This window comes from Sphaerodactylus townsendi, linkage group LG03 (assembly GCF_021028975.2).
Source record: "Sphaerodactylus townsendi isolate TG3544 linkage group LG03, MPM_Stown_v2.3, whole genome shotgun sequence".
Taxonomy (NCBI): Eukaryota; Metazoa; Chordata; class Lepidosauria; order Squamata; family Sphaerodactylidae; genus Sphaerodactylus; species Sphaerodactylus townsendi.
In genome coordinates, this window is record NC_059427.1 from 108,238,756 (window position 1) to 108,266,607 (window position 27,852).

A 27,852-nucleotide genomic window follows, 5' to 3' on the forward strand; every position below is an offset into this window, starting at 1 on the left:
ACTGCCAAGATTTGACACAGCTGGCCAAGGCTTGACTCCCTCTTTGTTGCAGTCTTGATCAAATCAGCCAAGTCATCCTCTGCAAGTTTTTTTTCCTGTACAGTTTCAGAATTGTACTTTTAGGCTGTGAGCTGAGGCTTCTTTTCAAATGGAAATATTGTTTTGGCAGAGAGCCTGATACAGCAGATTATGTGGTTGATGTTTCTGTGCCTTCCACTTCTCCCTGCCTGGAGTCAGGAGGTTTTTTTTTAATATCCCAGACTGGATCCTTCTTCTCTGGCTTCCAGCTTGGGTCTTGGACCCAGTTTGCTGCCTAGTTTGCTGCCAAGATCGTTTGTATCTTGGATGGTTGTATTTTGTGCTCTCCAGACTGGAGAAAAGACAAGGTGGTCCCCCCCCCCCCCGGGTGAAAGCTGATTGGTGTCTTCCAACACCTGTCCTTGAGGTTTTGCATGATGACCATTTTTTGATAACAGCCACCAGAACTGAGCAGCAGCCTTCCTGGCTGTGGCCTGACAGGTCTGCCGGGCAGGGGCGGGATCTCTTCCTCTCTGCAGGAAAAGAGGAAGCTGCACCAGAACAAGAGGAAGGGCTGTGCAGAAGAGAGTGATGGGAGCCACCTGAAGAGCTTTCCCTGCAAACGGTTCCGGGAGGTGAGAAGTCAGAGCTGCTCTGGCCTGGGGAGATGGGTAGGTGGAAACCAGACTACTCTTGGCCAGACCTGGGAAGAAAGCAGTGGGTGTAACTGCTGAGAGTCTGGCAGAGACAAGTCATTTGGGCATCTGTCAAAACTGGGCCTTTTCCTCATGTGACCACGTCTAAACATACAGAACACTTGGCCCTTTAGCTGGGACTCCTAAACCCCCTAATTTTTCGATATTCTGGAGATATCAGTCTAGCAGAGATTTATGGGCTGCCTACCTCTGTGATCAGTTCACTAGATGTCTTGGAGATAGATCCCACAGTACCCTGCAGCCTCCTGTATTGAAGTAGGCATTGGGACTTCTCCTTTAGAAAGCACAGCAGAGGGAACTGGAGTGTTTTACCCTTCTCCTTTGATCATTTCATTCTGTGGACTCCTGAGTACAAGTCAAAGGAGTTCCAGCCAATTTCCCACTAACCACTCCCTGCCCTACTGCTGCTATTCTGCTTCAAACGTTCCACTTCTTCTAAAATTGTCACAGACTACGGGTGCTGTGAGCCCGATCCCTTGCAGACTTCTGATGTTTCTATTAAGTCTCGAAATAGGAGGCTATGTTTAGTATTCAAACCAACCACAGACCGCTCAGGCCAACTTCTGTTCTGTCCTGGAGCCAGCTGTGAGGTTGCTTGAAAGCACAGACTCGAAGCCCTTGGTTGTTAACGATGTGACAATGGATACCATTTATCTCCCAGGGCAACTGTTTACTCGGGGACTCCTGCCGTTACTCCCATGAGACAGAAAGCGAGAGTGAGCAAAACTCCAAAACGGACGCGTGATGAAACAGCCCTAAACATTTGCTTCTGGTCAGGTTTTTTTTAAAAAAATTGCATTAACTGATATTTTTTATTTCAAAATGCCTGCCCATCAAGTATGATCTGTCTGCCATTAAATGAATGGTGGTGTTTCTCTTTGGTGCTTGATTTGTGGTTTGTTATGCAAAAGCTCAGACCTACACGTTGTTCCATTGGGTTTAACCATCCAGCCGAGGTGACTGATTGACAGCTATGATTTTGAAATGCTGCGGGGGACAGAGAAAAACCCCTCCCTATGATGACTCTCAGCTTCCCTACAGTGAATATTTTAAAGTTATCCTAATGTATCTATCAGTAAACTACTGGCCTTGTCTTTCTCTACCAAGGAGCAGAAAGTCAGGTTTGCCAATCTGATAAAGGTACACTGCCAGTATTCCCACACAATCTTACTCAGTTCAATGAGATTATTGAACAGTATCCCAGGAGTCTATCCTTTAGCCCTCATTTTCTTTTTCTGACAATATCAGCTCCTACCTGATGCTTGTTTCAGTGTGACTTCACGAACTGTATGGTAATTGGCTTAGGACTCCCTTAGTTCCCTGTCCTTGGTGTGTGAGATAGATTTCTTCAGGACCCCAGAGTTCTATATACATAAATACAGCATGAGGATGGTGTTTGCTTTCCAAACTCACCATCATTCCTCAGGTGAACTTCTATTGCAGTCAGAAGAGTGACTGACTGTGCCTACTTGCTAGCTGTCCGACTTGCTGTGCCTACTTGCTAGCCAAAAGCACAAGTCCCTATTTGATTTGTGTAAATAATATTCCCATAATTATGAGAGATATCGAGCCCTTCGGGGAAGAGGCGGCCTATAAATCTAAAATATAAATAAATAAATAAATAAATAATGTAGCTGAACTAGATTACGTTTGGAGGGGGAGGTTGCCAATTATTCATGATTGGAACTGTGCCTCTTCCTTGTCAAAGTCTACAGTTCAGTTGCTTGGGACCCTTAAAGTCCAGATGCTGCAGAGTGTGCCTGACTCTTGAAAGGTTGGTCATCCCCCCTGCCCACCCCAAAAGGATGAAAATCACAGAAAAGGGAACAAGTGGTAGACTGACAGCAATGGCTGTTTTGCAGTCTAGTACTGGCCTTTCCTCTTTACCAGTCAGGTTCTAAATGGCTTGTATGAAGTGGTTTACTGGAAAGGTAATGATTGCACTTACAGTACCCCATGAATACATTCACATTGCAGCCTTTTAGGGAACAGGTGAAACTGAACATTTTTGCTGTGATCCTTTTCCCATTCACCAACAGAGGGAAATATCAGGAAACAAGCTTCAAGAAGGGCTTTAAGCAGCCCCAAAGAATCCTCTCTCTACAAGAGATGAGAATATTTGGCCTAGAGAACTGGAGACATTTGCTCCAGAAGGCAGAGTCCCCCAGGACACTTCTAACGTCCTTCCAATCACTTGAGGTAATGGCTGACCCAACTGGACGGAATCAGTTGGTATTAATTTTGTACATAGAACTTTTGCTGTATTTGAGCCAGGAAGGTTCGAATCTCCATGGGCTTTAGCGTGACCTGTGTTGGATCCAACTTAGGACCTGACCGGTGACTTGCTGTGCCTGTAGACAAAAGGAGACTAGGGATTAGTGATACTGGAAGTCAGATTCTCTGTAATAAGACTGCTAGAGAAGAAAGAGTTAACCAGTTGTGGTGGTGGTAGGTTAGCAGCAATTACCTCAACTTGCCATATGGATTCATATCTCTTTTCCCTTAGAATTGGCTTCCATTAATTAATGGTAAGAGTGTAAGTTTTCTCAGGAAACTGGGTAGGAAGGATCCCACACACACGTTCGGAGAACTAACTTAGGATGCAGAATCAACCTCAAGTGCTAAGTTTCAAGAAGTTCAATAAATAGAAGATTGTTTGGAGTGGAATAGATTTACACAAGAAACTAAGTGTGAAGAGAAGGACAAGAAGTAAAAATGAAAGTGAAACCTTTTGAGCAGACTACTTCACAAGTGTTGGGATCCTTGTGTGTATAGCCTGAGATTTATTCTCTCCCTGGAGGCAAAATTCTATAATGGCAGCAGGCCATAAAAGAGACCTAGTTGTAAGGAAATTCCTCTACCTATGTATAAGGCAGGCTTGCATGCAAAATGCAAACTTCAACAAAGAAATACAAGGCCTAGTGGCCTAAATGAATCTAGAGATAAATAATTATGAAATTATTGCAAGGGGCTCTATATTTTCAATAGTATATCCAGACCAGTAACTTTTTATATAACTAAAACTAACCTGAAAAATTATTCTAAAAATGAAACCATCTGCTTGTAAGTGTTATTATACTAGCAAAAATTAGTCTTTCAGTAGAAAACTATAATTTAAGTCCAACTTACTGACTAGTGGTTTTAATCATGATTTAAATTGATTTGCTTTCAATCAAATCCACCCTGTAGCTAAATTTTCAACTTTTTTCATGCAGTGAAGTTACAGTTGACTTACGGTGACTCCAGGGCAATAGATCTTCAGAGATGGTTTGCCACTGCGTACCTCCGTGTCATGCCCTGGTTTTCCTGGGAGGCTGCCCATCCAAATACCAACTAGGGCTGACCTGACGAAATCAGGCTAGCCTGAGCCTATCCAGGTTAGCACAAACATTTAACCAAGTTCTCAAAGAAATAGGTCTTGGAGAAGTTTGCCTATCTCAGAATCCTCGGAAGGTTCTTGCAAACACTTTACCCATAGTTCTGTAATAAGAATAGTTAACTGTGGGGGTAGAACCAGCTGAAGTTCAGAGATGATCTGAGATATCTTAGAGCAACAAGATATTTTAATTTCACATGAATCATGGCCTACATACTGTTGGGATTGTGGGAGAATTCATGCTCATTGACTACCTTTCTCTTATACCAGTGGAAACTGCTATCTTAGACAGATTTAATGGCTCTAGAATACAAGCCTCATTCTTGAATGGGTGGAAACATACCTGCGTCTGACTGCCAGATTAACCTTTTCATGTCCTCTCGTTTCTGGTTAGCAGCCAAATTCATCTCCTGTATGGTGATGATGTTGAAGGAAGAGAACAAGTTCTGTCATGGAGGAGGAGAAAAAAAAGAGTTATTTGTTCAGGCTAGGATGCTACTGGAAAGCAAATTTTTGTGCTCCTTCTTGCTGCTTCCATGATTTTCCTTTCTTTCCTGCAATCTCTTGTATCTACTTTGTCAAGATGCTTTTGGAAGGATGGAGCGACAGCCTGCTAATGACTAAATCTGGACCTTCCTTGTCCAGCTCCCTTTGGTGCCATTCCCTGCCCCGCTCCCCTGCCACCACAAGAGGACTTTTTGGATGTTGTTTTTAATCAGTAATTCATATAGCACCTCAGCATTGCAACATTAGATCAACTTATTAAGAAGCAGAAGCGCTGATTTTTATACGCCACTTTTCTGTAACCCAATAATTGGGTTTTGAGACAAAAGCCCTATAATTATTAGAACCAATTAAAACCGTTCTGAAGAACTGGGGAGGAAAATGTACAACATCCAAGCTGATTGGAATTCTGGAGATTTCAGAAGCTTTGCACACGCTGTTCTGTGTTGGTTTGGCTGGTACTGACAGAAAATGTGACATGGCCTTTGACCCTGGATTTTGCTACCAGTAACCTCTGTCTGTCTTTTTAGTTTCCTGACTCTTATGTGTTTTTCAAGATATAGCGCCTCCCCCATGTTGAATGCATTTCTTCAACTGCGGCCTTAATTAGCTCCATCAAGTGCTAATATTCTCTTCTCATACTGTATGAGAGCTGGTGTGGTATAGTGATTAAGAGCAGGTGGACTTTAATCTGCAGAACCGAGTTTGATTCCCCACTCCTCCCCTGTGTGGCAGAGTCTTATCTGGTGAACCAGATTTGTTTCAGCACTCCTATTTTCTTGCTGGGTGATCTTGGGCTAGTCACCTGTTCAGAACTCTCTCAGCCCCGCCTACCTCACAAGGTGTCTCTTGTGGGGAGAGGAAGGGAAAGAAGTTTGTAAGCCACCTTGAGTCTCCTTACAGGATAGAAAGGGGGGGTATTTAAATATATCTTTAAATATCACTCTTAAGAGAGCAGCTGTCACTGAACTAGTCACAAGACAAAGCAATCTAAACAATGAGCTCTCTGGTTCAAGCCTTATCACAGCAACAGTTTCTTTAAAAAAACTTTCAGCAAGCTCTCAGCCTTGTCCCTCAGCTATATTGTACACAGCTGCACAGTACAGAGGTCCCTAGTTTACAAAATGGCAGCCTTTCTCATAGGACTATTGTGCAAATTCAGAACAGAACTCTTGGCAAAAAGCTCTTCATGGAACTGCTAAATATCTGTTAATATTTTTTCTGAAGTGAGCTTCTCAGTGTTGATTCCTTGACCTTGTTCTGAACTACAAGCTGAATAAAATAGTTGTCACTTCCCCCCCTTTTTGGCCCATACTGACAAAAAGTGAGGGGCTTACCATCAAGTTAATGGTGACAGGAAGGGAGCCATTGACGCTCTCCCCTTGCTCAAATTGGTGCTCCAGGCGGATCAGGATGGAGTCCGGCTCCCACTGAGCCAACGTGAGCAAATGGATATTTGCAGGGAGGGCCTGGTTTAGAGCAGAGAACTGGAAACAGGTGCCCAGAGAAGGAGAATCAGAGGCCAGGACATCACAAGATGAACAAGAAAGGTCAGTTCACTATCTTTAGTACACCTGTTAATACTGCTCTGACAAACAGCTCACAGTGGCTTTACAATGTTTTCAAAAAAATCTATGTCACAAAAACAGAATAAGACTGAATAAGAAAAACAGAATAACACCACCTCCTTTTAAAAATTGCAGTTCCTCAAAAAGAATCACTTCCTTTCAGAAGGACTTTTGTGCCACATTTCTAAAAGAATCTCACTTACAACCAAAGTTGAAATATACTCATCATACAGAAGGATACACTGCTCAAGGTAGGGGTAGGCATAGGACAAATTTGAACATATGAAGCTGCCTTATACAGTTTCCTGCTCCCCCTGGGGGGAGCCCCATTGCCATCCCTCGTTCCCTATCCCTGGTGGTGTCACTCCTGTCCTCACTCCCAGGAAGTGGTCTCCAAGGAGCGGTCAATGCAGCTGAATCTCTTGAGCCACAGCTTGGCTGTGGGGGCAGCTCTCCCTAGCCTCCATGCCTCCTTGCCACTCTTCCGTGTGCACACCCCCTCCCTCAGCCTCCACCTGTCTCTTCACACCACCACTTCACACCTCCTCCTTCCTGCCTTCCACTAATTCTCCGTCTCCATCTCTCCTATCCTTCCTACACAAACACACACCACCCCCTGCCTTCCCTTCCGTCTTCCTTTTATCCCCTCCCTCCTCCCAGCTCATCTTTGTTGCCCACCATCCAACCAGCATTGGCCCCGCCTCCTTCAATTGCACAGTCCTGGCCCTGCTTCCAGCCAGCCCGCCCTTCTTTGGCCTTCCTAGCGCTGGCCAGGACCTTACTCTGGCCTCTCTGGTGGTGCAGCTGTCGGCGGCTCACTCCACACTGGGGCCTTGCTCGCCAGCCTTGAGCCTGCCTGAAGTTGCTGCTGCTGCCGCTGCCAGCCTGATCCCCGGCTTGCTCGCCGGCTCCTTCCCTGCCCCAGTGAGTGAGGGGTGGGCATGTCTGGGGGCCAGCGGCAGGGCCAAGGTGGGGGTCAACCCCCGCCCCCGGACATACAGATTCAGTCCTCTGGCCCATCTAGTCTTATCTGTGCTGACTAGACAATGGCTTTCCACCAAGGTCATAGAGAAAGGTCTTTACCAAACCAAAGCTACTGACAGTCTTTTAACTGGGTGAACCTGTGACCTCCTTCATACACTTTGACACCAAGCTGTATAGCCCCACTCCTCAATTTAAGGCATTATTGACCAAACTCATCACTCAAGGAATAAGAGGGGAAGTCCTCCTATGGATTAAAAACTGGTTGAGAAACAGGAAGCAAAGGGTGGGTGTAAATGGGAAGTTCTCACAATGGAGAGATGTAGGGAATGGTGTCCCCCAGGGATCCGTTTTGGGACCAGTGCTCTTTAACCTATTCATAAATGACCTGGAAGTAGGGGTGGGTAGTGTGGTGGCCAAGTTTGCAGATGATACCAAATCATGTAGGGTGGTGAGAACCACAAAGGATTGTGAAGAGCTCCAAGTGGACCTTGATAAATTAGGTGAGTGGGCTAAGAAATGGCAAATGCACATAGGGGCAAAAAATCCAAACTTCACATACAAGCTACAAGGGTCAGTGCTATCAGTCACAGACCAGGAAAGGGATTTGGGCGTCTTAGTTGATAGTTCCATGGGAATGTCAACTCAATGCATGGCAGCTGTGAAAAAGGCAAACTCTATGCTGGGGGTCATTAGGAAAGGAATTGATAATAAAACTGCAAAGATTGTCATGCCCTTATATAAAGCCGTGGTGCGATCGCACTTGGAGTACTGTGTCCAGTTCTGAGTAAAGCGCATCTCAAAAGGATATTGAGGGGAGATAAGAAAAGAAAAGTGCAGAGAAGCGCAACAAGGATGATTGAGGGACTGGAGAACCTTCCCTATGAGGAGAGGCTGCAGCGTTTGGGACTCTTTAGTTTGGAGAGGAGATGTCTGAGGGGGGGATATTATGATTGAAGTATGTAAAATTATGCGTAGGGTAGAAAATGTTGACAGAGAGGAATTTTTCTCTCTTTCTCACAATACTAGAACCAGGGGGCATTCATTGAAAATGCTGGGGGGAAGAATTAGGACTAATCAAAGGAAACACTTCTTCACGCAACGTGTGATTGGTGTTTGGAATATGCTGCCACAGGGGGTGGTGATGGCCACTAACCTGGATAGCTTTAAAAGGGGCTTGGACAGATTTATGGAGGAGAAGTCGATCTCTGGCTACCAATCTTGATCCTCTTTGATCTGAGATTGCAAATGCCTTAACAAACCAGGTGATTGGGAGCAACAGCCGCAGAAGGCCATTGCTTTCACATCCTGCATGTGAGCTCCCAAATGCACCTGGTGGGCCACTGCGAGTAGCAGAGAGCTGGACTAGATGGACTCTGGTCTGATCCAGCTGGCTTGTTCTTATGTTCTTAAGTGAATGGGATCCAGAAGTTACTTTTACTGGAGGACTCTGCTGTCTTTTTTATACTTCCCTCACCTGCTTGAGCCTGCGCTGGCCAGGCTGGTATGAAGGTCCTCCACCAGGTGCCAGCACTAGCTGAGGTGCCATGAATTCCTGCTGGGCCAGCAACCGGTGTTTCTCAGCAGAGGACTCTGCTGTGTCTAGAAGGATAAGGTGGCGGCCCCGGACCACAAGCCCATCATGGTAAACACCAGGTTCCAGCAGTGGCTCTGCTACTCCCCGGTTGTCATCATATAGTAGCCGTCGATGTACCTGGAGGCAAGTACAGAAGGGAAAGAAATCATAGTAAATTGATGATTGTCTCTTACAGTGCCCGGTGCTGGTGCTGTGAGATGGATAACACTCTAGAGTGTTGGAACACAAGCCAATTTATGGGCCAGAGTAATGCTGTGTCTCTCTGTACCCATCTCTAAGAATTCTGGTCTTCATCTTGACTGGTTTAGGGGCACCCAAAGCACTGGTTGCCCACCCCTACCTAGCTACCTCTGCCTGGTTCAGAGTGGCTTTTCTTCTTCCTCCTAATCATGTTTTAGTGCAGCTCTTGGAAATGGAATAGAGTATGGGTCCCTAATGTGGTGTCTGTTGGCATCATGGCTCCCACAGGTGCCTTTCCTGGTACCCACTATGTTTTTTAAGTAGTAGGTGGGGTTCAGCAGGGTTTCTGGATGGCTGTGCAGATGACAATAACACTGCTTCAACAGCAACTGTCACTGAAATGCTAATTTACTGTCTCTCTCACTTCTCTTTCCCATCTCAGTATATTTTTCAAAATCACTCCTCTTGTCACATAAGCTTTCTTTGAATGTGTGAGTGCGGCTCTGCCTCTCACAGTGGCCATTTTGTGACTGGCTTCACCTTCCCACAATGCTTTTCCTTCCATGTTATGCTCACCATGAGTTCAAAAGAGCCATCAGCTGTGCTGCTACCTCCCTGTGAACGGTCTGTCAGTACTGTTAGCTGGACTTTCTGGTCCTGGAGAGAACAAAGAGAAAAAAACAAGTTTCAAGTTGCATGCATGTCTATAAAGATGACCTGTACTTGGAAGCACTGCAGAATTACAGATTAGGATACCACTGCAAATATTCCAACCCTACCAGAATGCATCTGTAGCTGGTTTTCAGCCACTGCCTTAACCTACCTTGTAGGGAAAGCTGCACCAGTTTCATACCTTTCCCAAAAAACACTTTACAGATTGGCAGGTGAGTCTCGAACGAGTATCCAAGCTTATCAGTAACCCACAGGCAGTGTTACCTTGATATAGATGCGGCTGTTCACAGGGTAGTAGTTGCCAGCCACAGGCTCAGTCTGGCTCAGGTTCCATGTGGCCCTGTAATCCCTCCTACGAAGGGGAAGTAAATGGAAGAAGAGGAGTGTCTTAGATTCTTGCCTGTCTGATCTGCTTAAGTGGTTAGAGTCTCAGAGTAGTGAATGGGGAAAGCCAGGTTTATAGTCTCCATCGGCCCTAAATTTGACTGGTTGTTCTTAAACCAACCACTCACAAAAATCCCATGAGGTAGATTAGGACAAAGTCTGTGTGGGGGTTCATGTTAGCCACCTTGGCTCCTTAGAGGAAGATGGGATAAAAATACAGTAACAGTCAACCAGAGTTTGGCCAATCCAATGTGATGGGAATACATGTGAAGAGACTGGGGGAGAACAAAATAGACCCTTAAAGCAGTAAAGGTAAATAAGTAGTGCTCTTAAAGTGCTCATATGTTCTCTTACTAATTCTTACTTTGTATCTGACAAAACTACGTGGGATAGGGAATAAGACTAGGGGAAAAGGATTTTAAAGCCGTTCAAACTTGGAGCACAGTGTGATCTTCTAGCTAGTTCATCACGTGTCCTTTTAACTCCTGCATTATTCCCCCCTCTCCACTGAGCTAGGCACAGAAATCTTCAGAAATCTACAATAGGTCACTCCCAAGCCACAAGATCTCACTCAACCACACTCATTGCCCATACCTTCTCTCCAGAATCTCACGCCCATAGGAGTCTGTGTAGAAACGCCCGTCTGTCTGCAGGTTGGTATCAAAGCGGCTGATTATCTCCTTGCCAAGGCCATCTCTGTAGCAGAAACAGTGATCAGAGTTGTGCTCCCGCGTGGGCCCTCTCTCCAACTTCCAATGCTCACCTGATTGGGATGGGTCCTACTGTCCACTCGAGCTCAATATATGGTTGCCCAGCATAGAGCCGCACCACTTGGGAGCACCAGCTGGAGAAGTTCTGGTACACCTCCTGTACTACTTTGTTCTGCCGAGTAAAACCATACATAAAAATTATTCTTGCTTGGAATCAAGAAGGAGCACCTTCCGCACCAGTGGTGAGCCCATGACAAGGAGATTGCAGCAATTGCCCCTAGAGATACAAGAAGCATGAGCAAAGTGCTACTAGGGCAGTCTACCGTCACAGCCAATGCAAGAGAAACCTTAGTTCAAAAGAAGATTGGCACTAGGAGTGTTACAAAACTGTCCAGTTTTTTAACTCCCAAGGAGCAATCTCCTTCCTCACTTATTCCAAAAGCCACCTCAGGAATGATACTGAGCGACAAAACTGGTCTTTGCCTCTGGTGACCACAACTCCATCATCTTGGAACTTCTCATAGCATTTGTATTTTTTTCCTGTAGCACTGTGGCAGCTAAAACCTCTAGTCGCAGGTGGTAAACCATGATGTCCTCTTACTTATGTAGACTCATGAAGCTGCTTCATGCCGAGTCTGACCATTTGTCTATCAAGTACAATTTACTCTGACTAGCTGTGCCTCTTCAGTGTCTTGGACATCCCATTACCCACCATCCGTTCCTTTCAACTGAAGTGAAGATGTCAGGGAGTGAAGTGTCGTTCTTCATACAAAGCAGCCCGCCCCTCTCCCCCAGGTATGACAATCCAATCCTGTGACAATTGTATTTGATACCACTTGGTTTCCAGGTCCAATTAAAGTGCTGGCTTTAAAAGTTAAAGGCCTAAGTGGTCTAGGACCAGGATAGTTCAAGGGCCACATAAGCCTGCCCACACACTTGGGTCCCTGAGAAATGCCATATTATTCTCTCGCCAAAGGTGCAGGCAGTAAGCATTCTCGGTGGCAGCATGAAGCATTTGGGATTCTCTTTCCAGGAAGGCCCCCTTTGCACCTTCTCTGTGATTAACTGTCTGAAAGTCAGAAGCCATTTTCTTGTAGAGGGCATTTGGAGAAAAAACGAATTCAAGTCATAGTTAGCTGCTCTAGGGCACACTGTTTCCAAGATAACCCTGTTGCTCAAGCCAAGCCCTCAAGGCAGGGTTAGTACCATTGCAGAAACCCCTGATTTTCTTACCTTCACCTGGTACAAGTGGACTCCCTTGCTAATGGGAAAGGATTCAGAACTGTTGGGACGGAAGATGTATGCCCCAGACGCCTGCTCACTGTCAACATTTCCAGCACTGGCATTGTACCTACAGAAGTGGGTTAACAGGTAGAAATGGTCATGATGCTGAGTTTCCAATAACCCAACAGAAAAGGGAAGAGAGACCACCCGTAGAGTCCCCCTACCACGAGTACACAAGTGCCATTTAGAGTCTCGAGTGGAGAGACCCCTCCCCGCTGGACTTCAGACACTTCTTCCTTCTCAAAGCAGAAAACAGAACCTAGTAACCCAACTCACCAAAAGAAAGTTTGAGAAACTGGCAGTGATATACTCTTGTCTAGGTTCTGAATCTCCTTCAGAAGGCCGGTTTTGGAATCAAACAGGACTCGCAGATGCTGGGGAAGGGTGACAAGATAAGGGGGAAGGAAGCATTACTGGAGCATGCCCAGTGGTGGAGGAGGCAAAGAAAAAAGGGGACCAGGGGAAGAGAAAAAGATTAAGCCAGGGAGCACTGCTTTCAGAAACAGAATGCTATACTATTCTTAAATGTCTCATGTCATCTACCCTGTTACTCATTTGACGGTTGTGGGAACTCCAGGAATCATTCCTCAAGACAGTGCTTCTGTCATGGAAATCTTATCTCCCTGCTGCTGAAATTATAATACTTTAATCCCGGGCAAAGCAAATATAGTTCCCTCAAGTGAGTGAAGCAATTGCAATTGGGAAGAATTGAGCTTCTACTGGCTACTGAAAAGAAAATGAACAAAGAAGCAACCAAAAGGCTGGAAGGAAACAACCAAGTCAGGGAATGTGGGCCAGCAAACAGCCTACTGCAGTGGTGGCGAACCTTTGGCACTCCAGATGTTATGGACTACAATTCCCATCAGCCCCTGCCAGCATGGCCAATTGGCCATGCTGGCAGCAGCTGATGGGAATTGTTGTCCATAACATCTGGAGTGCCAAAGGTTTGCCACCACGGGCCTACTGGAATAGTTACTTGGGGAAAAAATCACACACATTTTACCACAACACTTTCATGGCTGTTATGACAGAGGTGAGGCTGCAACAGTAAATGGCAACTGCGACTCATTTTCTTTCTGCCATACCTTGCCTCAGGCAGGGACATGCAGAGAATTGTAAGACCGAATTTCTGAATCATTAGTGGTCAAAGGCAGGGGGTGGAAGAGATGTGAAGTAGTGATATTCTGACGTGAGGCAAGATATTAGGGAACAGCATGGAATGGCCACATGTTATTTGGCATCTCCTAAGGCCTGCTATACCCCCTCCCCCAATTGAATGGTGTGTGTGATATATCTAGTGACAAACACCACACTTTTTTTTCACCCACACACTTTTTCACCCACACACACAATTTTTTTTCACCCACAGACCTCTCAGTTGCATCACTTTATTACCACATTTGTGGGACCAGGCTTGCTGCCAAAGGAATAAAGGCCAGGGTGTCAACAGTGCTTTCACAACAATCAGGTGAGGACAGCAAACTAGGATTCAATCCCTGGGCACAACAAATATAGCCTCCACCTGAACATCTGGATAGCACTTCAGGGGAACCCCCCAAACAGAGCCACATCAGCTATTTTACTAACAGAAAGCCACAAACATAGAGATTTTCAAGCATTCCTGAAGTACAACAACAGAGAAAAACTCAAGCAAGTTGACTGGCCTTCTACCTTATAGGAAAGGACCAGCGAGCTGATCAGAAAGACTAGAGTAGAGGCATTCCAGTCCACCCATACCTCATTCTGGATTTCCCAAGAGAGACCCTGTTTTCCAGGAAGGGCTTGATTATGCAGTCTCTTCAGCAGTTTGGAGTGAGTTGGATTCCCGGTAGGCACTTTAGAAATGGTGTAAGAACTATAACCCAGAGGTGGAGCAGATGCCTGGAATACCAGCTCATACATGGCATCACCTCGATTACGCCGCACATCACGGGTGAAGCTCGAGACAGGGATGACCTGGCAACAGGCAGGAGAGTAGTTCCATTCATTATTCTGCTCAAGCAAACAGCCAAAAAGGATATCTTCCTTTCAAAGTCAACCACTAAGTCACTTAGCATAGTTCCATGAACACTTTTCTCCTACTCCGTCAGGCATATAACCATAAGGGGGCCTTTAAGGGTCTGGATCCCTTGAGATATTCCAGGCACTTATGAGCTTTTAATCTGAAAAAGTAATTACTTAGTCATGGAGAGATAAATGTGTAGGAGGCAATATTTTACCCACTTGCCTTTCAAGAACTAAATGGGTCTTACTGTTGCAGTATCTTGGCCAATAAAATTAAAGGCACAGGGATGACTGGCAAGGATTTGGCTCTTTAATTTGCATCAAAATGAAAGAACTTCTATTTAGGGATTGGTTTGTTTTTTGCTGTTATTTATGAGATGTATTATCCTCCTCCCCCCTCCCCCCCAAACACCAGCAATCACATCAGCCCCTTCACCACAAAATTTCTGGTTTGCACCCAGCGTTGTAATGAACCATGCTCACTTCGATTCTGCATGCTCCTTAACACACTTCCAGCTCTACAAGGCACTGGGGCTGCCTGCTTCCTACCTCATTCAGAACTGCCTGACCATCAGGAGCTGTCACTGAATAATGGCTTCCATTCACCGGCAGTCGGATAATTTGCTTCACGTGGCGTGGGAGCGGGTTGTAGACAATTGCTGCAAACTGCAAGGGCAAAAAAACAGCATGCCAATCCAGGACAGACATAAAGTGACACAAACAGGAAGTCCACTGGACTCCTGGAGCTAATTAGAGAACTTCAAAATGCAAGCCTTGATTCCTACAGCCTGATCAGGAGGCTTACAGATGCATGTGAGGGTCCGCACCAGAATGAGAAATCAGGCAGCAATGCAGTCCACTTACAGCATGGGCAGCTTCAGTCAGTGGGCAGACGCTGATGTTGAGGTATGTGCAAAATATGAAGTTCTCCTTGCTTCCGCCAATACTGGCCAGGGCATTGCTGACCACAACCTGCAAAAAGAAAAGGGTCCCAATAAGACCGGCTAATCCCTGCCTCTGAGTATCTTGTGATAGAGAAGCACTGCAGCAGGAACTTATATTACAGACAAAAAGTCCTGAGATCAGAACAAAGCCTTATCTTACACAAAAGAGGGGAAGCCTATTCTTTCACCTATTCTCAATCTTTATTTTGCTGCATTGATATCCCACCTGTAACTGAACTGAAGGCAAAGTAGTTGGGATTCTGGGCACTAATGAAACCTAGAACAGCTGAGGTTTGGAAAGGTTGCTGGATCATGTGTTCCCTTGTTCCACTTAACTGTTTTCATCTAAAAACCCTCAAAGACCAACATCAGGCCACTGTAATCAATGGGGCAGGAGCTTTGGAGAACTTCCCTTGGTGTGAAACCCCTGTAAAAATCCCATCGCTGCTAAGAAGGCTGAATCTTCAGGTGCTCGCAGTCACTGGTGTGCTTTTATAGGCAGTCATTAAGTGATCAGGAAAACCATCAGATTGTAGGCTCCATATGCACAATGGAGAATCAGTCTCCTCAATCAGAGGCAAATGCTATGGTTAGGTCCCCAGTGTGCAGGTTTTATTATTCCCATGGGTCACATACAATGCTATCTTTTCCCAACACTGGGTGGGACACTAATAAGCTTCAAAGCAAGAAAGATCTAGGCAGGACAGCTACGGTCATATTGGTGGATTCAGGAGGAGCCAGGTTGACCAGCCTCCTTTTTCCCTTCACACATGCAACTGAGTCAACTCTGGTGGCCCCCGAGCTGGTTCAGGGAAATACCTGGCAGGCGTCCCAACCACTCGATAGTTGTTTGGCATAATCATTCGTCACATGCTGCTTTGCCGTGCCACTCACTGCATCATGATGTTGAGCAACTCCCATGGCTTTGCCTGCAAGAAGATGAACAGGGCGATTGTCACACAGCATCAGGACAGGATCACTTGAGCTTGCACACGGAGAAAGCAGGGATGCACAGGGGAAATTCCACTGCTCAGGAACCAGATACTCACTCATAAGTATTAGAAATACTCTGGATCTAAACAAAACAGCTTCTGAAGGTCAGGAGCAGGCAGACACTTTTTATTTCAGACAATTACCATACAATCAGTTTCTCAGACAGTGGGAGGTGAAGCCGGGGGGAAAAAATGATCAGCTCTGCATGCAACAGGGATGTGGGAACTGGACTGTATGCAGCTGGCATTTCTGTGCTCAGCATCTAACTTTCCACCCATTAATGTATTTCACAGTGACCTTGGGAAGGCTTTCCAACTCTGGGCAAGAGCTGAGTTGTTCTGTTACTTCCCATGGTTTAGCCTACAAGAAACAAACATGCAGGGATGTCACAAGGCACCAAGATGGGATCCTCCAGTGCTTACACAGGAACATCTTTGTAGGGAAAATATAGCAGAGATTACAGTTTGCTTCTCCAAAGGAAACAGATGTTTCCCCCTCATCGTAACAAGGCGGCAGCAAACAGCACACTTGCCCAACAGAGGCAAAGGCTTTGCTTGCTCATGCCAGCAGAATGGGTGGAGGCACAGAGGCACAGATGGTCTTGACACCCTCCCCCTTCACAACTGGTACTTGCTGGCAGGCAGAGCTGCAGAGGAGAAAGCAGAGCCAAAAGGAAAGGATTTCACCCAGCTGTCAATAAGCAGCCCACCTGCCCTGTATCCATATTCAGTCAACTCTAACCAAGAGGACTGTGAGAAGGAGGGTGAGAACAGGGAGAAGCCACACATATCCCATCACAAGACACCACGGTATGATGGAGGGTCAGATCATCTTTCCATGGAAGAGAACGGATAACTCAGGATCTGTGGTTTCTCAGTGTTCGTAGTCTCATGCAAAAAAAAAAATCTGTAAGAATGGGGACAGGAATCCACATTTGTGACAGACTGCAAATTATTTCAGTCAGCCTCCAGTCTGATTTGTGCTTGAACTTAGGGAGGGGGACAAGAGGGCACTATGAGGAAGTAATTCCAGAGTTGCAGTTTCTGTATGGTGGTTAATGTCTGTTAAGGGAGTGCTAAAAGGTATACTATGGAAATGGGTCATTCTTAACACTTGAGTTGGATTCTTCATTATTAGAATTAAAGCCCTCTCGCACCAAGAAATCATTCCAGTTAAGTGTTATAACAGATCACACATTTACTTAACACAATCCACCATCTGCAGTTGGGATGAAATTCATAGGGACTGTATTCCTCACCCACTAGATTTCCTCTTCCGAATTTCAAGCACAAATCAGACCAGATGCTGATTGAAATCATTTGCAGGCAGTTACAAAAGCTTATGCTACTACTGAGGCTATTGTGCTAATGTCAACATGAAGGAAGGGTAAAATCCAATCCCTTCAACTCCCTCCCTCCCCGACCCCCAAGAAAACCCTCTCAGGATCTCACATACGAAGCTCAAAACTGCTGGAATTGCCATAAGGTCCTATGGTAGCTTGGGTGCCAGCCAAAACCTCCAGCTGGTTGCAGACCTGAAAAAGGGAAAAGTCAGAATGTGACATTCTTGCCTCCAAGGTATTGGCCAAGATTGCAGGGACAGAGCAGGAACAGAGACTGAACCCAAGGAGTCAGTGATCAAGATTGGAATGTTGAGCCTCTGTCTTTTTCCCAGCCTGGGGAAGGAGAACAACCATAGAGTGTGCACACAAACCTGTAGGAAGTTGTTGCTGAGTCGCTCGTAGCGTTTGAAAGCTGGCCGGCTGGTGAAGTATCCTGTCCAGAACTGGTGGGGTCCATCAGCATATGGAAAGAAGTCATCATATTTCACAGACCTGTCCAATGCAGAATTCCATCAGTCAGATTCTCCACAGACAAGTGGGACACTCTCTGAAGTGCCAACTCACAGCAGTTGGCATGTCACCATCTTCTGACAGTTATTCATATCTAGTGGTGGTGAGCAGCCAATGAGAGGGGCCAGTGTGGGATCAGGTGCTATAATTTGGAAAGCCAACTCCCTCTTCACCCATGGTTCACCAGCTGCCTGTGTGCCTCTCTGTTTCACCCATCTACAGTATGAGAATGGCATTAAACACTCCACAACTGAGATAAAACAAAACACTTGATGGGAAACTCTAACAAATGACATAGAATGAGCTCCCTTAACCTACCCAGATGTCTTGGTAATGGGTCAGTATTTATTACACTGACAATAGTTGTATTGTCAATTAACTTTTGTACCCTCTCGCAGACTGGCAGCAGACAACCTCTTCAGCCAGTGGGCCTGGACGTTCTTAGCAGGCAGCCATTATATTCTCCTGAACATCCTCACTGGGAGAAATCCAGAACGCAAGATGAACAGCCCAGCAGACTGCTTTCTCAAGGAGGGGGGAGGTGCTCCAAAGAGCTTGTTAGGGGCTTCTGAACCAACCTCTCATTTCCAACAGTAGGCACATTTGCCAGGTAGGAAGTGGTGCCTCACAATCTCAGTCTGGCACAGGGAAGGATGAAGAGAGCCAAGGGGGAAAAAAAAGGGAATTAGGGCAGGAGTTTAAAATGACCGGAGCGGTGGAAGGCTTTGGGTCTGCAAAACCCCTTATCAATCCTATTCCATTTTGACAGTAGCTTTTGCAACCTCTGAAACAGCCAGTGCTTGTTCTTGCAACAGTAAAACCCAGGCTACATCAGGATGGTCTCACAGGGGTAAAACTAAATTAAACACGAGCTTTGGGGAAGAGGGTGAGAAAACAAGACGAGATTTGGGCCAGCCACAGAAAATGCTCTTGTGGCAAAACAGAGAGCGTTGAAGAACATTCAGCCTTCTCACCAGGACAGGTTGGCCTGATTCAGTTCCCACAAGTAGCAGCTTGGAGTAGAGTAGAAAACGTGGATGTGGCTCCCTTGTTGTTGCTGGAAGAGAGAAATGTGGAGATCAACAGGCAAATGTACCTGGGGACCGAAAGGGCTGCCCTTGGGCATACTGAAGGAACTCTGTCTGCAGGATAAGAACAGGCCTGATGCCTGAAACACTGAGCATCCCTTTCCTCTTTGCCGATTTCTTGTGCCCTTTACTAACAGAGCCCTGGCACAGCTTAACTCTCACCTCCCTGCAGTAGGCCATCTAAGATGATTTAATCAGATAAAAACATTTTTTTAAAAAAGAGAGAAGGGAATGGGTAAGGGAGGAAGAAAAGGATGGTAACAGGAAATCTAGGTCCTAAACAAGAAAATACCAGAAATAGTTGTCATGGAACAAAGTGGAGCTTCCAGATCACAGGGTTTCTAACTGGAGAAACCATCTTTCCATTTTCTAAACGAGGGGGTGCCAGTGCTGTGGCTAGTGGAAGACAAGAAAAGGGACTCCTCCCCAAGCCCAGGTCTGTCTGGAGGGAAACAGGAAGAAGAATCAAGGCTTATGCCTCTCTCCTATTTTGCCTCTGGCTGCAGAAAACAGAGGGGATACCCATGTCTGTGCTGGTGTATTTGTCAGGCTTTTGGTGTGAAAAGGGAGCATAAGCAAACACAGTTCTGATGGCACAATTCACTGAGGACTTTAACAGCACTTAAAATCAGATCTGTCACTTCCTTATGGAAGTCTTGTCTCAATTTGACATTTACATAGGATTGCTGCAGAACAGTATTTGTGGGAGAGAACCGGCATTTTGATCCACTCCATTCCCAGTTTCAGAGTATAAAAAGTTATTTGACTCCTTTCCCAGAGTGTAAACAAAGGTCCTAAGAAATCAGGCTGTCTAGGGATGGCCTGCACAGTAGGAACAGAGCCAAGGCTATAATGTCAGAGTACCTGTGCATTGACGTGCTTAATCAGCTTGTCCATGTTCTTGTACCAGAGGTTGGCGTTCTCATACTGGAAATCAGAGCCCATCGTCATGACAATGTGATTGGTGCGATAGTGTTTGGCCTGCAGGGAACAGGACTGAGAGTGTATAAACTCACCAGCAGAGATCCCTCTTCCCCAAGAGGCAATTCTAGTTCTCCAGCAAGTGGCCACTCTTGGAAATAGCCCACAGTTCCTCCTGCAGTCTTTACTGTCCCAAACTCTGATTTGCCCCTCCTACTTTCACTCCAGCCAACACTAAGCGCAAGGCCAAGCAGTCCTGGCTCCCAATCCCTATTTCTTTCCTCTAACCTGTGCAGCTGCAGCTCCTAGAAAATAGGTCACTAGACTCCGAACATTGTTTTCATCACTTTCGTCATCCACAATGGGGTCATCAGAGCAGGACTGATCCCAGCAGAGAGACATTGGTGGGTTGTAGCCATTTGGTAGAACACCTGCCAAGAGACAGTCAAGAGAAAAGGGGCAATGCGGGCTTGCGGACTTTTCCATCCCAAGCATTTCGCCCCAGGTTAAAATCAAGCGATTAAAACGACGAACTTTTCACTTCGAGGAAGCCATGTAGGCACCAACCGGTCTTGCAGCAGCACTGAACAGACCGTAGGGCTGCCAATCTTTGGGTGGTGGTTGGAATTCTCCCAGAATTACAACTGATCTATAAACCAGGGAGATCAGTTCCCCTGGAAGAAATGGCAGCTTTGGAAGGTAGCCTCCAGCACATCACATCTCTGCTCCGTTTGCTCCCCTACCTCCATCCTTCCCAGGCTCTACCCCCAAATCTCCAGGGATTTCCCAACCCCTACCTATCTTTCCCCTGCCTATCTTTTAATGCTGCTTCAAGTAGAAGGTTCAAAGCTTTCCCCCAGCTTTCTGGAAATTCATGTAGAGACCCAAGAATTAACTTCTGAACCTGGGTCAGTTTAACCACCAACTTATCTCTTGCTTCCATGTATTACCAGAGCCAGTTACTGAAAGATCCTCTGCTAATCTCTGGAGACAAGAGATTGCCACATTTTCCAGGGGAACAAATCCACATAAGCAGACAGCCTGGCTGATGTTCAGGTATGGGGACCCCAAACCAGAAGAAGAGAGATTTAAGAACATGGCCGTACACACCAGTGAAGAGATCAGCCACTGGGGGTTCTAGACTTCCACTTGCACGCCACAGCTGCTCCATCTCACGCACGGCTTCGCGCTGGGCCTTGTCCTGGTAGTCGATGCGGCCCAGAAAGAAACCATCATAGCCCATCTGGGCAAAGAGACAAAAAAAGTGTTTGAGAGGCAGAAGGAGGGATGCAAACTGAATTGGAGCATTCCAGTCACAGGTGCAAAAGGGCAGGCAAAGCTCAAGGACTGGTTCACAGGCTGAAGACGAGCATGCCGGTTACATTGCACAGTTCTGGGTGGGCGAGATGTACATGTGATTATCCTGGAAGTATGGGCTGACCTGTGCAAACAGCGATGCTTGCTCCCGACTGTGCCCAAAAGGGTCAATGTGCCAGGCTGCCCGGGGCCGGCCACATTCGCCGAACGTCTCTTTCAAGAATTGGAGCCCAAGGCTCATCTGATCAATGACAGATGAGTAGTGTACAGCTGCCTCGTCATTCATGCACCAACCACCATTCACAAACTCCAAACGCCCTGCCAAGAGGGAAAGTGCATCAGATCAGAGAACATGCAGGTGATGCTTTACTACTGCTCTGCTGAAGAGGGCAGGCACATAACACACAAGCTGGAAGACAGCAGCCGCCCACTAGGCCTGAAACAGGAACCTGGGGGAACTCTCTCCTCTACAGCAGGGTAAGAAAAGGGAAATGCAGCTCCAGACCCACGCTGCTAATATAATGTAGCAAGATAGAGTACCACACAGGCCATATAAAAAAGGTTATATAAAAAAGATGCAGAGCAAGAACAACTGCACCTCTCCCCATATACTTCCTCAAACACTTAGCCTGTTACCATATCAACCACCAAAGCTCCTAAGTCACAGTTCTCCACTGCCACGAAGGAGGACACAGTCATGAGGCTGTCCCTCCATTCTTGCCTGGAGGAAGCCAGATTCTTGCTTTTGCCCTACAACTAGAAAAGAGAAGTGCTACAAGACCCCAAAGAGTGCTAGGGAGGACAAGCTACATCTGTATTTCCGGTCATGGGTGTGGAGTATTAAAAAATAAATAAACACAAGATGAAAGAGTTCTCCAGGTTGTGACCTGGCAACGCAGCTTCATCTCCATGACAGGAAGGTCTTTTGAACTAGTCCTGGTGGTCAGGTGCCCTGGACCCCACCCTTAGGCAAGCCCTTCAGCAAATACCTCCACTACTTCATCATGTGTATGTTATGAGGCAGAGAGAGACGCTACACGAAGTTCAGTTCTCCTTCCCCTTTCTTACCTTCAGCAACTAGCTGCTGCACAGCCTGGCGCATGGCTTCAGTCTGCAGCCCCCACCAGCGAGCAAAGAAGACCACTTCAACGTAGATGAAACGTTTGCTGGGGTCAGCCAACAGCTCTGAAATGACTGAGTCGAGGATGTACTGCACCCCAGCATGCTGGATGTCATTGCGGACTGCAAGGCAACAGACAAGAAGTGAAAGGCAGCTGAGGAGGAATTCCCAAGACAGAACTGGCCACTTTGAGCACCACCTTCACCTGATAGCTGGTTGAAAGAAGAAGCAGAGAAGAAGAGTTTGGATTTATATCCCCCCTTTCTCTCCTGTAGGAGACTCAAAGGGGCTTACAATCTCCTTGCCCTTCCCCCCCACAACAAACACCCTGTGAGGTAGCTGGGGCTGAGAGAGCTCCAAAAAGCTGTGACTAGCCCAAGGTCACCCACCTGGCGTGTGTGGGAGTGCACAGGCTAATCTGAATTCCCCAGATAAGCCTCCACCGCTCAGGCGGCAGAGCTGGGAATCAAACCCGGTTCCTCCAGATTAGAATGCACCTGCTCTTAACCACTATGCCACTGCTGCTCCTACTTCATAGGAAAGGTAAGGCCTGGCACTCACTGGCTCATCTATTGCCACTCTCGGCCAAACGGCCATTGAAGTCAGTCTTCCAGACCAAGGCAGACCTCAACCCCACCTCCCTCCTTCATGAACAAAGCAGCAGAGACTCTTCTCCACAGCAAGATGCTGAAAAAACGCTGATATTTCAGTGGCTTTGTTCTGCCCTTGGAAGGAAATATGCTTGCAAAATCTATCCACTCTAGCATGGCCTTCAAAACAGGAAGGTATTATCTGCATGCAGGGGAGGAAGAAAACACCCAAGGCCTGTTTATCGGCAACGCTGATCTGCATAAATCCAATGCAGAACAGCATCCTGGCTCAGCAGGAAACTGAAGGAGAGGAGTCCAGATCTCAACATCCATCAACTGGTAGCAGTGTACAACTGGTGCAGTGTAACACAACCAGCTGCCGGCTGCTTCCTAAAAATTCTCTTTTGCCATAAACTCCTGGGACAGCCTTAAGCATGTCTCCCTCAGATTTTATTTACAATATGGCAGAATGTACTAGCCAGTCTTACAGAGCAACTGTAAGGGTTGCTATAAGCACAGTGCCAAGTATTCCTAGATCTTCCACCACTACTACTCTGCTGAGTAAAGCACAAAACCTAAGGAGCCTTTCTTTGGCCTAAGGAGGCATGCCAGTAAGGAGCTGTGTGATTCACTGACACGGAGATACAGTGCTTTACTCCCTTAAAAAAATCACTGATGTGGTTTAATCTGGCCAAAAGGCTAAAGGGAACAGCTTAGCTCCTATTTCAGCACGGAGCAGTACTGGACCACACCTGCTTCACCTATGTGCAGCCAGCACAGACAGCCTTGACACTGGAAGCAAAGCTCAATAGTCAGACAAAAGGGAACTTGTCCGCTGACGTGATCAAGCATCAAGCTTTTCTAGTGTTAACTAACACTGCTGGGACCATGCTGAGACACCACACACAAGCCTACCTGTTGCTGCAACTCACCTCCAAAGTAATACTGGTCCACTGTCTTCAGCCAGCCCACATCATCATGTGTGTGCGGGATAAGATGAACATTGAGCATGTTGGGTTTTGTCACAGGGCAGGACTAAAAAAGCAGAGAAGGAGAGACAGGGTGCTTCTCTGAGCTAAGTTCTACAGCACAACAACACACTCCACGAAGAGCCATGAGCCAACTGAAAAGCCGTCCCTGAAAACTACAGTTTTACAGAAGGGTTGCTACCAGCTTCAATATTACTGAGTATGTTGCAGGGTTTTGGTGACTGGCTAAATATTTTATTGTCCTACATACGCCTTACCAATTGGTCGTGCTGGCAGGGGCTGATGGGAATCATAGTCCATGAAGTTCTGGGGCATCAGAGTTGGACACCCCTGGCTTAGACCATCTTACATGCAAGCATGGAAACACAAAGCATAGATGTCAGAACAGCCAATAAGAAGACCTTATGAGGCTCTGCTGATAGAATGCATGGGAAACAATTCTGACATAATAAATGAGGAAAGGGAGACATTCTTGGTATTAACCTTTTCCATTTTTCAGATGAAATGTGATTTGATAGATTATAAGCAACAGAAGCTGGGTGCCCAAATTCTCCAGGATTGTTGCTGGTTCTCAGTGACACACTGTTGTCAAAGTTTCAAGAAAAGGGCTTTTCTGTATTGCTCACTTGTAATTTCATGACATTGAAATTTGAAAGGCTTAATTTAAATGATACCCTGAAGAGTTCTTGCAGTTCAAAAGCCCAAATCCTCTGCCTGTTTTAGTTTAATCGTTTCAGCTAAATCATGAGACTTTCTTCTTAATAAATAAGTGTTGGATGGATTTATTTTTATATCGTCAAAGGGTGAGTTGATTTCACTACAACTAGTAAATGTGTACAAGACAGAGGAACAAAAGAATGGAATAGTAATCAGCCAAGATGCTTTGAGTGTGTGCAGGTAGTGTGCTGGAGAGTGCCAGCATTTATTTTTTTGCTTCTTGGCCAGAAAAGGCTTGCCAGCCACATGTTTCTGGAGATCATTTCTCTGGTCCAGGGGTAGGGAACCTGCGGCTCTCCAGATGTTCAGGAACTACAATTCCCATCAGGTCTGTCAGCATGGCCAATTGGCCATGCTGGTAGGGGCTGATGGGAACTGTAGTTCCTGAACATCTGGAGAGCAGCAGGTTCCCTACCCCTGCTCTGGTCTCACTGGAAATTTCTGTCTGCTGAAGAAGTTTTCAGTTTACAAATACCAGGAGACCAACAATTTTTAATGGAGGATATTACTGAGTTTTCTGAGGAAGGACAGAAACAATATCAAGGGTTTCCAAAGTGGAGAGGCCCAGGCTGCACTTCTCTCCTGGTTTTCAAACATTCTACATTATGTTGCTACTGGCCCTGACAACAATTCACAGCAATCATTTCCATAAGCTGCCAGGTTTACATGCTCCAAGAATGTAAGCCTGCAAGCTCAGTGCTCCTTCAGTATAACCTGGCCTTGATGTAACACTTGATCTCGCACAGATTGCACCTATCTCACATGAAGCTGAGAATCTATGCTATCATTGTGGGGAGGAAACAAAGGCACAGGATGTTCCTACTAGAAGCTGCATGAGAAATCCAATTCCCCACATGCAGGCGTATCATACTATCAGCCATGATACAATTAAAAAAAGCTTTCTGGGACAATCAATTCCAACAACACAAAGACAATAAGGAATGTTTGCCTGGAGTGGGACTTTTAGGCTCCAGGCGTAAGAGAAGCAGTTCAGAAAGCAAAGCAGCTGATTAGAGATGGAGACAGCTGTTGGAAAAGGCATCTCCATCTGGCTGACAACAAAGACCTGAACCCAGCTTCCTATTGTTCTCTAATCAATATTACATGCACAACCCCACAAATGTTGTCAGCAAGTACACAATTGGGATCATAGTCCAAGTCAGTTCTTTCTAGTAGGTGTGAAGCATCAGGAAGAACAGGGTTTGTATAGTCAGATGCCACTAAGGCAGTCCTAGAAGCAACAGTGGAGAAAAAGATGGCACAGGATACTTATTCATGCAGCATGTAAAATTCACTGCCATGGCACATAGCAATGTTCAAAACAAATTAGCTCGGTGGCTTCTGCCTTCATGTAGTTCATCTATCCCTGGATGAAAGGCAACATATGTGCCTCTCCCCTCCCCTCTTTTTACCTTCACAATAAATCTCTGCGAAGCAAGCTAGGCTGAGAGAGAATGACTGGCCCAAGGTCGTCCAGTGAACTTTATGGTTAAATGAGGGGTTCAAGCCAAAACTCTCTGGTCAAAGACCAGCATGTTAAGTACAATATTGATATCATATTTCTTCTCAAAGCATGTGGGTGCCCTTTCAGACTGGTAGTCACTACAGGGGACAGAGTCCCGGCTTTAGACGCTCTTTAGTTTGACCCAGCATGGTAATTCTTGCATACTTTGTCTCTGAGCAAAAGTCCAAACTGCACGGACGTGCCCTTTTGAGCCTGCAGGGTTTGGTTTAGAAGCAGCCTTCATCTTATGTACCATCCTAAGCCAGTAGCAATTCCCTCCCCACTCTTGAGGCTTTGTATATCTCTCCTGTTGATTGAACGACACTCTCTGCTCCACTCAGACACTCATTAAACTGCCACAAGACTTCGGAGCCCAGGCTGCTTTCACTTTCCCCCATGACATCTCAGGCTTTCCTTCAGCTTCCCTTCCACCCGTCCCCGGCTCTCTGCGATCCTCTCACCTGATAACCGCACGCGGCCTCACCCCCACACAGCAACGCTGCTCCGAACAGGAGACCCCAAACCGCAGGGAGCCCCATCGCTGCAGCCACACCGCCCTGGACACCACCCGGTGCCTATCATGTGACCAGGCCTTCACATGACAACTAGGGCGGAATTCGCCGCCAGCCACGCCTCCCGAGGGCGGAGCTCAAACTGCGAAACGAAAGGGACGTGGTAGGCGGGGCTGCAGTGGAACTCATGCAAATAGCCGTGTTCACTGCAAAATAATTGGATGAGCGGGACAAGTGGGCGGTAACAATTGTACTAGCAGCGGTAAGAAAACGCAAATTGGTTCCTTTACTATGGTAAACTGGGCTGCGGGGAGTCAAATAATTTAACAACTGGTTGTTTACAAGCACCATTTTAACAACCGGTTCTGCCGAAGTGGTGCAAACCTGCTGAATCCCAGGCGGGCGGGTGTCTGTGCCAGGCGCAGAGCAGAATAAGGAATAAGAAATAAATCCTGGAACCGTCTGCAGGATCCGCTTCCCCCCAGTCCTTTTACCTTGTTCCGGGCAAGAGACCGGCCGTCCCCCGAGAGGAACAGAAAACGTGAACCACAAAGTAGTTGAGGGACTTCTGTACGTTAGCCATTTGGAACGGGGACAGAAAAACAGGGGATTTCCTAAGGCAATTAATTTCCTATGGCACCTTTCCCACGTGTGTCCAGCCTCCCCGCCCGGCCCCATCCTGTTCGTCTGTAGGAGCATGCTCGCTAGAGAAGCAGGCACCATTCCTGTTCAGCGGAAGATGGATTATGCTGGGCCATTTCTTCTTCCGAAGAATTCCAGAGGCATGGTTGGATAAATGACTACACTAATGTAAAAGAGGCAGTGAGAACTAATGCGTTTTCAGGGCCTATTGGCTGGCCGTGGTGCTAAAGCATAACAGACCCACAGGCAGTCATGAACATATTTCGAAATTAAAATGAACTTTGTATCGGCTCCTTGGTTCATCAGACTGCTGGCAGCTAACAGTCAGAACAGACTAATATACATTCCTAACCTTTTTTTTTTACCATATCATCTATCTCTAGCTCAACTCTGTTTAATCAAATAAGCTTCCCTACCTCCATCACATCCTTCTAAGTGCATTTGCCTTTGTTTTTTGAGTTTTAAATGTTACCATGATGATAATACCAACTCTGCACTATAACAAAATGGTTCAGAAAAATGCTTGTGCAAATGACTAGGACTGTGCTCCATGCTAGTAAGTATGATCCTGTTTTGCAATTTTTGCCAATGTTTAACAGGTCATGTTACTACTTATGCTGGCTTCAACTCTGCTTCAGATCTCTGGTTGGTTCCAAATTTCTACAATCC

The 27,852-nt window shown here is 46.3% G+C and overlaps 2 protein-coding genes across 4 annotated transcripts in view; one reads left to right on the forward strand and one right to left on the reverse strand.

The window, feature by feature from the left end:
* Positions 1–1,611, forward strand: part of TRMT1 (tRNA methyltransferase 1) — a 14,014-nt gene extending 12,403 nt beyond the window's left edge. The window contains exons 16-17 of one of the 2 annotated variants that reach the window (XM_048490971.1): positions 520–653; positions 1,396–1,611. In XM_048490971.1, the coding sequence (XP_048346928.1) occupies positions 520–610 (91 nt within the window). In that variant the 3' untranslated portion in view covers positions 611–653; positions 1,396–1,611. The remainder of the gene's footprint in view (positions 1–519; positions 654–1,395) is intronic. The other variant, XM_048490970.1, reaches the window with a different exon arrangement.
* On the reverse strand, positions 1,528–26,629 carry MAN2B1 (mannosidase alpha class 2B member 1). 2 transcript variants are annotated; one of them, XM_048490968.1, is made up of 24 exons: positions 26,491–26,629; positions 23,752–23,854; positions 22,178–22,351; positions 21,234–21,427; positions 20,903–21,035; positions 20,081–20,223; positions 19,736–19,852; positions 18,758–18,840; positions 17,645–17,765; positions 17,387–17,465; positions 15,758–15,867; positions 14,859–14,966; positions 14,544–14,660; positions 13,728–13,946; positions 12,267–12,364; positions 11,940–12,057; positions 10,760–10,878; positions 10,591–10,692; positions 9,877–9,964; positions 9,517–9,597; positions 8,641–8,877; positions 5,952–6,101; positions 4,454–4,556; positions 1,528–3,085 (listed from the first exon to the last, which is right to left on the reverse strand). In XM_048490968.1, the coding sequence occupies exons 1-24, from the start codon at positions 26,566–26,568 to the stop codon at positions 2,970–2,972; spliced, it is 2,991 nt and encodes a 996-aa protein (XP_048346925.1). In that variant the 5' UTR covers positions 26,569–26,629; the 3' UTR covers positions 1,528–2,969. The 2 variants fall into 2 exon arrangements, with proteins under 2 accessions (XP_048346925.1, XP_048346926.1); XM_048490969.1 differs by lacking the exon at positions 26,491–26,629 and having other exon boundaries at positions 22,178–22,279; positions 22,339–22,351; positions 23,752–23,843.
* Between the last annotated feature and the right edge of the window lie 1,223 nt (positions 26,630–27,852).